Source organism: Apodemus sylvaticus, chromosome 3 (assembly GCF_947179515.1).
Source record: "Apodemus sylvaticus chromosome 3, mApoSyl1.1, whole genome shotgun sequence".
In the NCBI taxonomy this organism is placed as follows: domain Eukaryota; kingdom Metazoa; phylum Chordata; class Mammalia; order Rodentia; family Muridae; genus Apodemus; species Apodemus sylvaticus.
Window position 1 is genome coordinate 127,305,991 of NC_067474.1, and position 13,617 is coordinate 127,319,607.

The 13,617-nt window shown below is 36.7% G+C and overlaps 1 protein-coding gene across 1 annotated transcript; it reads left to right on the forward strand.

The window, feature by feature from the left end:
- The first annotated feature begins 508 nt into the window (after nucleotides 1-508).
- On the forward strand, nucleotides 509-12,323 carry LOC127680042 (selection and upkeep of intraepithelial T-cells protein 8-like). The gene is made up of 6 exons (XM_052175612.1): nucleotides 509-584; nucleotides 2,563-2,910; nucleotides 4,340-4,621; nucleotides 6,671-6,778; nucleotides 7,361-7,483; nucleotides 12,148-12,323. Exons 1-6 carry the CDS (start codon nucleotides 509-511, stop codon nucleotides 12,321-12,323), a joined length of 1,113 nt encoding a protein of 370 aa, XP_052031572.1.
- The last annotated feature ends 1,294 nt before the right edge of the window (nucleotides 12,324-13,617 follow it).

Below are 13,617 nucleotides of genomic sequence, written 5' to 3' on the forward strand. Positions count from 1 at the left end.
ATAAGCTAAAAATGTTGTTTTGCCCAAGAGTCCCCAGGTGGGATCTGCAAAACCAAAACGTAGTTCCTCACAGGCTTCCATTGCTATCCAGGTGAGCCTGGGTAGAGATAGCCTGTCTGCATAACAAGCAAGCTCAAGAGTAAAAGTCGGAACAGGATTAACTTGTCTGCAGATGTCCCCTGAGTATCACTCCTGTTCCAACCAAAATGTCAGAACAACTCCCCACAGGTTTCTCTTAGGGTCTACTGGCTATCTAGCTGTACTTGAATAATAGAACATGATAAAATAGAGTTTGAGGCAGTAGAATACATGTATTGAGAAGACCTCTCTTAATCAGAATGATATATGAGGACAGAGACATTCTATCAAACAATGCCAAGCCTTACTATTTAAAAGTAAATATAATAAGATTGACCATTTTTATAGTTATGAAGACAATCTGTCTATGTAGATAATGTATGCCTCATGTTTCATTGCTTCTGACCTCGTTCTGGGTTCATTTCCAGATATGATGAAGCCTGAGTTCTCTTACTTTTCTGTATTCTGTATGTACTTTCTCTTTCTGCAAGTGATGATGTCTTCAGGTAAGAAGTTTGTTTATTTTCATTTACTTTTTGCATTTTTCATTTTCTTTGAATGTTCTGTCAATGTTTTCTATGGTATCTTCTGCACCCAAGATTCTCTCTTCTGTCTCTTGTATTCTGTTGATGATGTTTTCATCTATGACTCCTGATCTCTATCCTAGGTTTCCTATCTCCAGAGTTGTCTCCCTTTGTGATTTCTTTATTGTTCCTACTTCCAGTTTTAGATCTTTGGATGGTTTTGTTCAATATCTTCACCTGCTTATTTGTGTTTTCCTGTAATTCTTTAAGGGATTTCAATGTTTCTTCTTTAAGGGCTTCTACTTGTTTACCTATGTTCTCTTGTATCTTTTTAGGGGAGTTGTTTATGTCCTTCTTAAATGAGATGTGATTTTAAATCCAAATCTTACTTTTCTGGTGTGTTGGGGTATTCAGGACTTGCTGTTGCAAGAGAAGTGAGTTCTGATGATGCCATGTAGTGTGGGTGTCTTTTGGTAAGGTTATTGAGCTTGCCTTTTGCCATTTGGTTATCTCTCATGTTAGTTGGTGTTGCTGTCTCTGGCTGGAGCTTATCTCTCCTGTGAGCCTGTGTCAGAACTCCTGGGAGACCATCTCTTCTCTGGCAGGACCCATGCACAGAGGGCTGTAGAACAACCCCAGCTTCCAGGTGCAGAAATCAACTGGAAGGACCCTGTCCCAGGTGCTCCACCATTTCTGTGCCCTGTGTGCTCCTGGCTGACCCTGCCTTAGACAGTCACTGGAGAGAAAATGGTGATCTCACCTCTGAGCCCAAGAGTCAGAGCACTCCCTGGGGAGAAGTTCTTCCCTGGCAGGACCCGTGTTTAAAATATTTTCAAATTGTTTTGGCTATTTCATATACACATGTAGTAAATTTAAGTTGTATTCACTTCTATTCCCTCTTCACACCCCCTTCCTTCTACTAAAGTCCTTCTTTAAAGCAAGTCCCACTCCTATACTACTGAAAAAAAATATTCCTTATCCTAGAAACCATTTAGTTCCAACAGATACTCTGGCATGTGTGGGGTCTCTTGACCCCCTCTATGAGCATGATGAAATATTGATGGATTTGATAATGTGCAGTGATTGTGTCTATGACCACAGCTGCCATAGCAGCATGAATACAACATCTATTATGTCCAGAGGATTTTATTTTTTGCATATATCACGGTATCTCTTTTATTCATTCTGCCCCTTCTGCTCCGATATTTTTAAAGCCTTGAAAGTAATGATATAGACGTCCCACTTGGTATAGAGCAACCCTCAGTCCCATCATCCTAGCCAGCTATTGATTTCTGCATTAGTGAACACACCCTGCAACTTAGAGCTTTTTGATGAAGGCAGAGCTTAGCACTAATCTTAGGCAGAGGAAGGGACTTGAAGATAATTTATTTACTCTTTTCTACTAAATTATTTTCTGTGCATCTAATCTAAGATTCACTTCTGGTGACCCCTTCTGCAACTAAGAAGCAGAAATTTATCATTTTATTGTTATAACAAGTAAAATGCTGAAAAAATCCAAACCCTGGAAACCTGAAATTCATTGTAGTTCCATAAAAGAGGGGAGGGGGGGGGGGGACTAGGAGACCAGGAGCCAAAGCATGTCTTCCCTGATTTAAGGTATTTCTCTGAAGAATTCTATCACAGTTCCCAGCATATGACTAATTTTAAGGCCTCAATATCCTGTGAAGTTATTTCTCCATATGATTGTTTTTAAAGTAGAGAAACACATTGTTGTTACTTTCTGCTCTACAATCACCTACAGTATATCTCTAAGGTATAACAAAATAGTATTGTGTTTCCAAAAAATAAAATATTGAATGACTATACGGAGTATGGAGCTAAACAATTTGTATCAGCTAGGTGTAATAGTCAATATTTAGTATGTATTTTTAAAACAGAGTATATATAGAGGGGAGGTTTTGGCATCAGACTTATTTTGGTATTCTTTGTTCTTCCACAGAGAAACCGAGGGTCACTACTCCCACAAGACATGTGTTAGCTAGAGTAAGAGGCCAGGCTTATCTTAGCTGCCAGGTGATCCCACCACGCAATGTGGCAAATATGGAGGTGCGCTGGTTCAAGAGTGGCCATTCCCAACCTGTTTACCTATACAGAGGTGGCCACAACATGAGTGGAGAAGCAGCTCCTGAATATGCAAATCGTATAGAGTTTGTGAAGGAGGCCATTGGAGAAGGCAAAGTAGCACTCAGAATTCATAATATCAGCATTTCTGATAATGGACCTTATCAATGTTCATTTAATGATACTGGCTTCATTGATGTAGTCAGTATGAACCTCAATGTGACAGGTAAGTTGTCTGTGTCTTTGTGCCCAATAAATGGAAATACCTGCAAATTATGTTGGTGGCTTTTGGTTTTCTTTTTTTCTATATTTTAAAATTTTAAGTACTAAGGTTTTATTATTTATCTAAAAGAAACAGTGAATATATATATATATATATATATATATATATATATATATATATATATATATAAGATAACAGTGAAACATTGAATCATCAATATAAACGAATCACTGTCATCTGCTAGCTCCAGTGATATAATAGTTCATTTTGAAAATTTTCTTTTAATTACATATTTTCTTCTCCCATTTGTTCCCTCCAAACGCTCCTATATCTCTTATTTAGGCACATGCTAAGAAGTAATATACCTGGAATATAAGATAGATTTGCTTTTATCTTTGAGAATTTTCCATACTGATTCTCAAAGTGATTGTACCAGTTTCAGCCCTACCAGCAATGAATCAAGGTTACCATTTCCCCCTACCCCCTTTAGCATTTGGTGTTGGATTTTTTTTCTTAATTTTGCCATTTACATGGAGTAAGATAAAATCTCAAAGCTGCTTTGATTTGCATTTCCAAAATTTCCAAAGATGATAAACATTTCTCCTTTTTCTTTCTCTCTCTTTCTCTCTCTCTCTTTCTTTCTTTTCCTTCCTTTCTTTTTCTTCTTCCTTCCTTCTTCTTTTTCTTTTCTTTTTCTCTTCCTTCCTTCCTTCCTTCCTTCCTTCCTTCCTTCCTTCCTTCCTTCCTTCCTTCCTTCCTTCCTTCCTTCCTTCCTTTCTTCCTTTCTTTCTTCCTTTCTTTCTTTCTTTCACTCTCTAGTTAGTTCTTTATTCATTGTTTATATTAATCGCCTGTTAGATGTATTGCTGACAAAGTCTTTTTCTCTTCACCTAGTTGATAGTTTCTCTAGCTCTGCAGAAGCTTTTTAGTTGCATGAATTTCCATTCATCAATCATTAACCTCAATTCCTGGAGAAATGGGGTAGTAATGACAAAGAGTTTTCCTAAGCTCTGTCATGTAGCATACTGCATATATTTTCTTCTAATAGATCTTGGTTTCATGTTTATGTCTTTTATCTACTTGAAATTAGTCTTTTTGCAAGGTGATATATTCTAGTCTAATTCTGTATGTGAATATCCAGTTTTCTCAGACCCATTTATTGAAGAAGCTGTTTGAGAAAATATTAAAATATTAAAGTAATGAGTAAAAATCATGTAGCCAATGCAAAAATACACTATTCAGTGGATAGACATCAAATGCCAATTGTTTACTCTAACTTGTAAATCAAATATTGTGTTAATTCACCAAAGTTCTGAGATTACAGAACAAACTATTGGTTTGTTTTATTTTTGTTTTCATTTTTTTAATCCTTGAAATTGTCAACTCAACTGCCACACAATATCCTGATTGTATTTTTTCTCATTTTCTCCAGCAGTTGGATTGGAGACAGAGATCCATGTTCAGGCTCCTGATGCTGATGGAGTAATGGTGGAGTGTAATTCAGGAGGGTGGTTCCCAAGGCCCCAAATTGAGTGGAGAGATAGTAATGGTGAAACATTTCCGCAGTCATCAAAATCATATTCACAGGATGAAGCCAGTTTTTTTCACATGAAGATGACTCTTCTCCTCACAAACAGGTCACAGGGCAGCATCATTTGTTATATTTTCCACCCTGTAACAGGTGAAGAGAAGCAAACAAGTATCATTCTAGCAAGTGAGTTCTGTCATCTGGTTTGACTGTTGATCTAGAAACATAAGAAAAATATGAAGGCAATTAAGATTAAGAAAGTTTATTATATTATAGCATTCCCTTTGGATTTTAGTAAGATAGGTATTGTCATGTAGTATGATAAGAGTTTCAGAAGGCAAATAGAAAATGACACTATATAATAAACTGATTGGCACCTTGACAGTTCTTTCAGTAGATATAATATTTTTGGTCAGTTTAATAAGATACATATTTTTGGTAACAGAATATTGTTGATATATTTACCTAGTTTTATTAATGTTATTTATGTTTTATGTTTATATCTTTATTTTTATCTGGGTTATGAATATGTATCTAGAAAATGAATATAACATATTTATAATTTTTATTTCACTTATTCATGTGTGTGTGTGTGTGCATGCACATGCATGTGCACATACATGATGGTGCATGTGTAAAGGTCAGAGGACAACACTCTTGAGTTAGCCTTTTTTCTCCTACAGTGGGTTTTAGAGTTTAAACTTAGGTCCTCAACCTTTTTTGTCCAGCAATTTTACTTACTACAGCCTCAATTAATTATTTTATTTTTATTTTGTCTATTTGTTTATTTTTGATTTTGAGAAAAAAATCTCACCATGTAGCCCTGGCTGGCCTGTAACTTGCATACTTTACTAGGCTGGTCTCAAATGTACTCAGATCTTCATGTCTATACTCCTAGAGTGCTGGGATGAAAGGTATGTGCCATTGTGCCTGTTGCCAACTTGTATGACTTTTCTTTTTACATTATGAATCCTAAATGAGTTTAAGCAAAATGCTTTTACCATTTTCATATAATATTAAGTAGTATTCTTTTTTATTGAATACATTCTTTATTTACATTTCAAATGCTAAAACCATTCCTAGTTTCTACCCTCCTTGAAAACCCCCAACCTCTCTTCTCACCCCCTGCCTCCAAGTATATGCCCCTCCACCCAACCCCCTCCCACCCCCCCCCACCCCCGTCCCCAATTTCCCTTTGGTGTGGCATCTATTGAGTCTTCACAGGACCAAGGACCTCTCCTCCCACTGATGCCTGACAAGGCATTCCTCTATTCAGTAATATTCTTACATTTGATTATAGTGCTGGTTGATATTTGACAGAAGCCAGGAAAATCAGTAGTAACATGAGCAACTAAAGTGAAGACTGCTTACTCTTGTTTGTCATTTGGAGGTGTAATATGTGAATGTCAAAGACGAATCAGAAAGATCTTGTATATAGTGTATATAAAATTATCTTTGATTAAAAAGTCTTTGTTAAGGATGATTCTAGGAGAATGATGTGAACATGGGGTACATGAACCTTAGATTTCATTCCTCACCTCATGGAATCAGTTTTTTATATCAAGTGCAAAGGGTCTCTCTCTCTCTCTCTCTCTCTCTCTCTCTCTCTCTGTGTGTGTGTGTGTGTGTGTGTGTCTGTCTGTCTCTCTCTCTCTCTTTCTCTCTATTTAGAACATTAGAAAACAAACAGAAAAATAAATAATTCCCCATCTATGTGTGAATATGTAGAAAAATTTTCTGGGATCAGAGAAAAATTCATGAATTGAAGGCAGGTATGAAGTCACATGCCTGTAAACCCTGATATAATGATGGAGAAAAGTTTGAGGACAGTCTAGGGTACAAAGTGAAACCCTTGTGTGTGTGTGTGTGTGTGTGTGTGTGTGTGTGTGTACGTGTGTGTCAGAGAGAGAGAGAGAGAGAGAGAGAGAGGGAGAGAGAGACAGACAGACAGACAGACAGACAGACAGACAGACAAGGACAGACAGATATTCTACAAATTCTACAGAGATTAGAGATTTCCAGATATGTTTAATAGGTAGTAAAATATATTTTAATATGATTACAAGGTGACAAAACTGAATCTGACATAGGGACATTGTATAATGAACACATCCCAAACATCAGATTCCAGGACTTTAAGGGGAAGAATGGTACTTATGATTAACATTTTCCCAAACCATTGATGCTATTTATAGTGTTCATATTGACTTTAAGACATTCTGTCTTTTCTTTTAGATGAACTCTTTAATCAAGACCATATTTGGATGGAAATTTTAGTTTCTGTTGTATGTATAATGCTCATTATATATCTTCTTTTCATCATCTTCATTTTCAGGAGACAAGGTAATTATAGGATGAAGGTAGAATAATTAAAGTATCTTTATGAAATTTGATTCCAAGTCATGTGTGTATTAGGCAAAGCTAGATGACATTTATTTCCCAATGTGATGCTTATCACAAGCAGACTCAGTATTCTTTTTCATCTTAGGAATGTTGAATTTCACATTGATAATATTGAGATTCCCAAGGCATGAGTGTTCTTAGGGATTGTGTCTATTGACATGCCTTATGACCTTTTAGTTCCCATAGTCACTTCTATAGCTCTATAGGAGCATGCAATGAAGTAATAAAATGAATGAAACATTAAAATTTGAAAAATAAAGGAATGGTTTCTGTTCTCAGAAGTAGTTCAGCTCAAAATGGAAAAGACTTAACTTGTGTTGCTACAAATATATATCTACTAGTACTGCAACTTTATCTCATTCTGTCTTGCCACTAGATATAAATCAAACTTTCAGATGGATCTCTGCTAAATAGATCAAGAAAGCATGAGATAGTGACTCCTGCTTTTCAGGTAGTTGCCTGTAGGCTAGTATAGAACAATCATGTGCTCCTCAGTGTATATTCTACCTTTCTCTGTTCTAGGATGTGCATCTGGATGCCTGTCTAAATGCCTTCCTGTGTTGAATTTTTGGCCTGTTCAATTATCGCATTTCTTATTCTGTACTGGAGTACTCTTTGCTATATATTTACCTCACCGGCGCAGAGGTAAATGGAATTGGTAATGGTGGGATATCCCTTACTTGATCTCATTTTACTAAAAAAAGTTTCCTGGAGATTCAGTTATGTGAGAATTTCATCACTACTAGGAGAACCTGTGCTTTTGATGACATTTCACACTACCATTTTCCAGTATTAAAGTTGCAGATGTCAAGGACTAGCGCTGCTCTCAGTGAATCCACAACAGTTCCCGCTATATTAGACACCAGAGATTCCATTCCTTCTGCTGCAAAGAAAAAAACAAAAACATGGCCAGAAAATATTATCAAGTCCAGTGAATCACTTTGAAGAATTTAAGTATTGGTGTCACTTAACTGTCAGTATGAATTCATGACACAAAGTCAAGTTTTAGAGTCTATTTGTGGCTCACAGTTTACATTGTAGCATACTTGATATTAATATTTCCCAATGATCTCCACTGCTAATAAATATCCTGAATAAATATACCCTTTAAGGAGATTTATGAAATTTTGAAATCTTTCTATGGGTGCATTTCTAATAAGATTTGGCCATTATTTAAAAGTGAATAAATGATTGATATAATTATGGTAATTGCTTGTGATGCATTGATAGGTCACCATAATTTAGAGGCATATAGAGAAATTCATGTAGAGAAGAGTTATCATAAATCAAAACAAGGAAATTTTCATTAATTTATTTTATTCCATTTCATTTTATTACTTTTAGCATGGGTTCCCAAGCAGAGGTGAGAAATTTAAAGTTATAAGAGTTCCAGCAAGGCTTTTTTTATTCCTTCATTTCCCATTATCTTGCTAGATAGGCTCTGGAAAAGAATATGTATAGATAGGAATGTCAAACATCTCCACTGAAAATTACAGTATCCAACCTTTGAATTTATAAAACCGGGGGAGAAAAAGAAACCCTGTACATTATTGTGCAATTAAAATAAGTACATTGCTATTTAAAATATAAACACAAATCCAAGGTGAGATTAAACCAAACCAAACCAAACCAAACCAAACCAAACCAAACCAAACCAAACCCCAAACCCCAAACCCCAAACCTCAAACTTCAAACTCTTCCAAACATTTGAATTCAACTAAATGCTTCCTGCTCCTAAATATTCTGTAGAAGTAAATGTGAGGAGACAAAGACTAGGACAAATACCACATCAGTCTCTAAATTGTTCCTAATTATAAATGATTTTTTTTGAATTTTCTGAATACACAGAGATAATGTAAATTGCTTTGGAAATGATAACTGTAAATTGAGCTGGATTGTATGTTGAGTAGATGTATAACTCTAACTACTAAGGTATAATAATTTACACAAAATTACTTATGGACAGGGGAGTGCTTACTATTGAGTTGTGTGTTTCATATGTATTAACTTTGATCTCTCTCTCTCTCTTTCTCTCTCTCTCTCTCTCTCTCTCTCACACACACACACACACACACACAGACACTTACATTTTGCAAATAAGTTTCTTTTTTTCTTTTTTTTCTTTTTCTTTTTTTATTTAGTATCTTCTTCATTTACATTGCCAGCGGTAAAACCTTTCCCAATTTCCCCCTCCCCAAAGCCCCCCCCAATGATTCCCTCCCCCTTCTCCCTCCCCCTGCCTCCATGTATATGTCCCTCTACCCAACACAATCCCCCCGCCTCCCCGAACTTCCACTCCATCTGTTTCCCTTTGTTGTGTCCTCTATTGAGCCTTTACCTGACCAAAGACCACTCCTCCCTCTGATGCCCAAAAAAGCAATCCTCTACCACATTTTTGGCTGGAACCATGTATATCCCTTGGTTGATGATTCAGTCCCTCGGAGTCTTGGGGTGTCTGGGTGTCTGAAGTCATTGTTTTTCCCATGGAGCTATATACCACTTCAGCTCCTCTGGACAACCCTCCAGATCTTCCGTTGGGGACCCCAAGCTCAGTCCAAACTTCGTTGCTAGTTTCTGCTTCTGAATTCATAAGACTCTGTCAGGGCCCCTCTGGAGACAGCCATAGCATGTTCCTTTTGGTACATGCTTCTCATCGTAATGTTGGGGTTTGCTGACTATTTATAGGATGAATCCCCAGGTAGGGCACTTGCTGGGTGGCCTTTACTTCAGACACTGCTCCACACATTGCCTCCCTTGTTGCTCCTGTGAGTATTTTGTTCCCTTTCTCAGAGGAACCATGGCTCCCTCACTTAAGTCATTATTCTGGAGCTTCCTGTGCTGCATGAATTGCAGCTTGTTTATTTTGAGCTTTTGAACTAGCATCCACTTATTAGTGAGTACATACCATGTGCTTTCTTTTGTGATTGGGATACCTTGCTCAGGATGACACTTTCTAGTTCCATCCATTTGCTTAAGAATTTCATGAATTCATTGTTTTTAATAGTTGAATAGTACTCCATTGTGTATATATACCACAGTTTAACTGTATTCATTCTTTTGTTGAGGGACATCTGGGATCTTTCCAGCTTCTGGCTATTATAAATAAGGCAGATATGAACATAGTGGAGCTTGTGTCCTTATTACATGTAGGAGCACTTTCTGGATATATACCCAGGAGTGGTATAGCTGGGTCCACAGGTAGTACTATGTCTAATTTTCTGAGGAATCGCCAAACTGATTTCCAGAGTGGTTTTTACCAGCTTGCAATCCCACCAACAATGGAGAAGTGTTCCTCTTTCCCCACATCCTCTCCAGCATCTGCTTTCCCCTGAGTTTTTCAACTTAGGGTGTAAGGTGGAATCTCAGTGTTGTTTTGATTTGCATTTCTCTGATAACTAAGGATGCTGAACATTTCTTTAGGTGCTTTAGAGCCATTTGAGTTTCCTCAGTTGAGAATTTCCTGTTTAACTCTGTACTCCATTTTTTAAATAGGGTTATTTAATTCCCTGGAGACCAACTTCTTGAGTTCTTTGTATACATTGGATATTAGCCCTCTATCGGATGTAGGGTTAGTAAAGATCCTTTCCCAATTTGTTGGTTGCCATTTTGTCCTATTGACTATATCCTTTGCCTTACAGAAGCTTTGCAGTTTTATGAGGTCCCATTTGTCGATTCTTGTTCTTAGAGCATAATCCATTGGTGTTCTGTTCAGAAACTTTTCCCCTGTTACCATGTGTTCAAGGTTTGTCCCCACTTTCTCCTCTATAAGCTTCAGAGTGTCTGATTTTATGTGTAAATCTTTGATCCACTTGGACTTGAGCTTTGTACAAGGAAATAAGAATGGATTAATTTGCATTTTTCTGCATGCAGACCTTCAGTTGATCCAGCACCATTTGTTAAAAATGCTGTCTTTTTTCCACTGGATTTTTTTTGCTTCTTTGTCAAATATCAAGTGACTGTACATGTGTGTGTTTTTTTTCCACGTCTTCAATTCTATTCAATTGATCTTCCTGCCTGTCTGCATGCCAATACCAAACAGTTTTTATCACTATCTCTAAATAAGTTTCTTGTTCTCCCATTTCAGTAGTTGTCTTTTTACTCAGGTTTATTCTCTTTGTTTTCCAAAACCTTTTTGTTTCCAGTAGTTTCTCCTAGTTTTGCTTCATTGTCTCTGTTTTTGCTATTGTGTTCAAGAAATCATTGTGGAGGTAAATGCCAACCTTTACATGTTTAATCTATTGACTTGATATTTTGGTATGTGATGTAATACAGAGATTTGACATTTTCTTTTAATGTGGATATCTAGTTTCCCCAGGACCATTAACTGACAAGAGTATCCTGTTTCCATTGCATATATATGGTGCCCTTGCCAACTTTAATTGATTTCAAATACATGGATGTGTTTCTAGGCTCTCTCTTCCATTCCATTGATTAATCCATCTGTTTTTTTGTCAGTACTGCATTGTTTTCATCACTGTATCATTGCAATGGAGTTTGAGAGTTGGAGATTTAGTCCAGAGGTACAGAGATAGCCTAGCAAAGATAAGACTCTAGCTTTAGTCCTTAGTGCTGAAAATAAAATTATGTAGTTTGAAATATAATGTCCTCAAATTTGATTTTTATGTACAAGATCTTTTGGCCTACTTGGGAATTACTTTGTTGTGCCATATGCACTTCAGAATTGTATTTGTTTTATTTATTTATTAATTTATTTATTTATTCATCTTTCTTAACAGTTTCATACATGACTACTATAATTATATCATTTTCACTTTTTTCTCTCCCACTCCAAATCCTCTTGTGACCCTTCAACATCTTAAATTTATGATCTCTTATTCATTAATAATTGTTGGGTCTTAATATATATGTTTATATGTAAGGCACAAATATAATCTGCTGAGTGCACTAAGTGTTGCTTATATATATGTGTGTTTAGGGCTAAGCATTTGGTATTTGATAAACTTATCAGGGGCTTCTCTCTGTAGAAGACTGTTTTTTTTTCTCTGTGTAGCCAACAATAGCCCACTACTCTTAATTTAGTGGTAGGGCCTTGTGGGATCTCTGCCAACCATGTTGGCATGTCAGCTATTGTTTTCCTTGTTCAGACCTTGCTTAAGAGACGATATTTTTGTGTCTTCTTGAGTGCCTCACTCAGCTTCCTATCTGCTGACAATATAGGTGTGCATCACAGTACTCAGCCCTAAATAAAGACATCTGGTAGAATGCAAAGGAATACTAAATGCTATTTTAAAAAGTTGAAAATGTAGTACACAATCTCATTAGTTTCCTAATTTTGTCATGTTCTTTAGTCTATCTTTCAGATCCTCAGTTTCCCTTGTACAACAACTGGATATCTAAATTGCTATTTGTGACACTTTTTCTGACAATGTGTTTTGTCTTACCAATCATTGTCTTATTATTAAAAAAACTTTCATCCACATCTCTGACTAAATGGAAGAACAAGGATGATGTCATGGACAGGTGAACAGGACTGGGAACAGCCCATGAAGTCTCAATCCTATATAGAGAACAACCAAGAAAAAGTTGGGAGCAGGCGAAGTGATTTCCACAGGAAAGAGCTGCCAACAGATTGTCCAGTGTCAAAACATCAGCCCTGAAAATGTACATACAAGTCACATTATGCAAGCAGAACAAGTTATACTTGGGAATATATTATTATATCTATCATATGTATATTATCTGTATCCATGTACATATAATATGCATGTAATAAAAATTATTGGAAAAAAGAGTCCACAAATTTGAAGGAGTTTAGGGAGTATGGGGATGTTTGAAGGGAAGAAAGTGAGAAGAAAAATATGATTAAATTATAATCTCAAATGTTACAAAAATCTTACTAAAAAGAAAAAAAATGTGAGAAAAGTCATGACTTAGATGCCCTACTGGTACTGATTTAATTTATATCTTTCTGAAAAAATAATTTAATTTTTTTTACTTATTCACTTTACATTCCACTCACTGGCCCCCTCTTCATCACCCCTTCCCACAATCCTTACCCCATTCCTACTTCTCCTTTGGGCTGGTGCTCCCTCCCAATATCCATCCAATTTGGAACACCAAGGCTCTACAGGGCTAGGTGCTTCCTCTCTCATTGACTCCAAACAGGACAGCCCAGCTAGAAGGCCATATCCCATAACCAGGCAACACTTTTGGGATACCCTCTGTCCAGTTGTTCAGAACTCACATGAAGACCAAGCTACATATCTGTTACATATATGCAGGAAGGCTTATGTCCAGCCTGTATATGTTCTGTGTTTGGGAATTCAGACTTTGAGAGCCCCAAGTTATTTGACTCTCTTGGTCTTCCTGTGGAGTTCCTATTCCCTCCAGTAATCAATCTGAAAGTTCCTTGGAAAATTGGAAATACATCTACGTGAAGACCCAGCTATACCACTTTTGGGAATATACCCAAAAGATACATGACTGTGCCACAGGGGTACTTGTTCCACTGTGTTCATAGTGCCATTGTTTGTGGTAACCAGATGCTAGAATCAACCCAGATGTCCCACAACAAAAGAAGAGATACAAAAACTGTGGTTCATTTACACAATGTAAAACTACTCAGCTATTAAAAATGAAGACATCATGAGTTTTACAGGCACATGGATGGAACTAGAAAATATCAGACTGAGTGAGGTAACTCTGACCCAAAAGTACATGCATGGTATGTACTCACTAATAAGTAGATATTAGCCAAAAAAGTACAGAATACCCAGGGTACAATTCTCAGAACTCAAGAAGGTTAACGATCCAAAGGG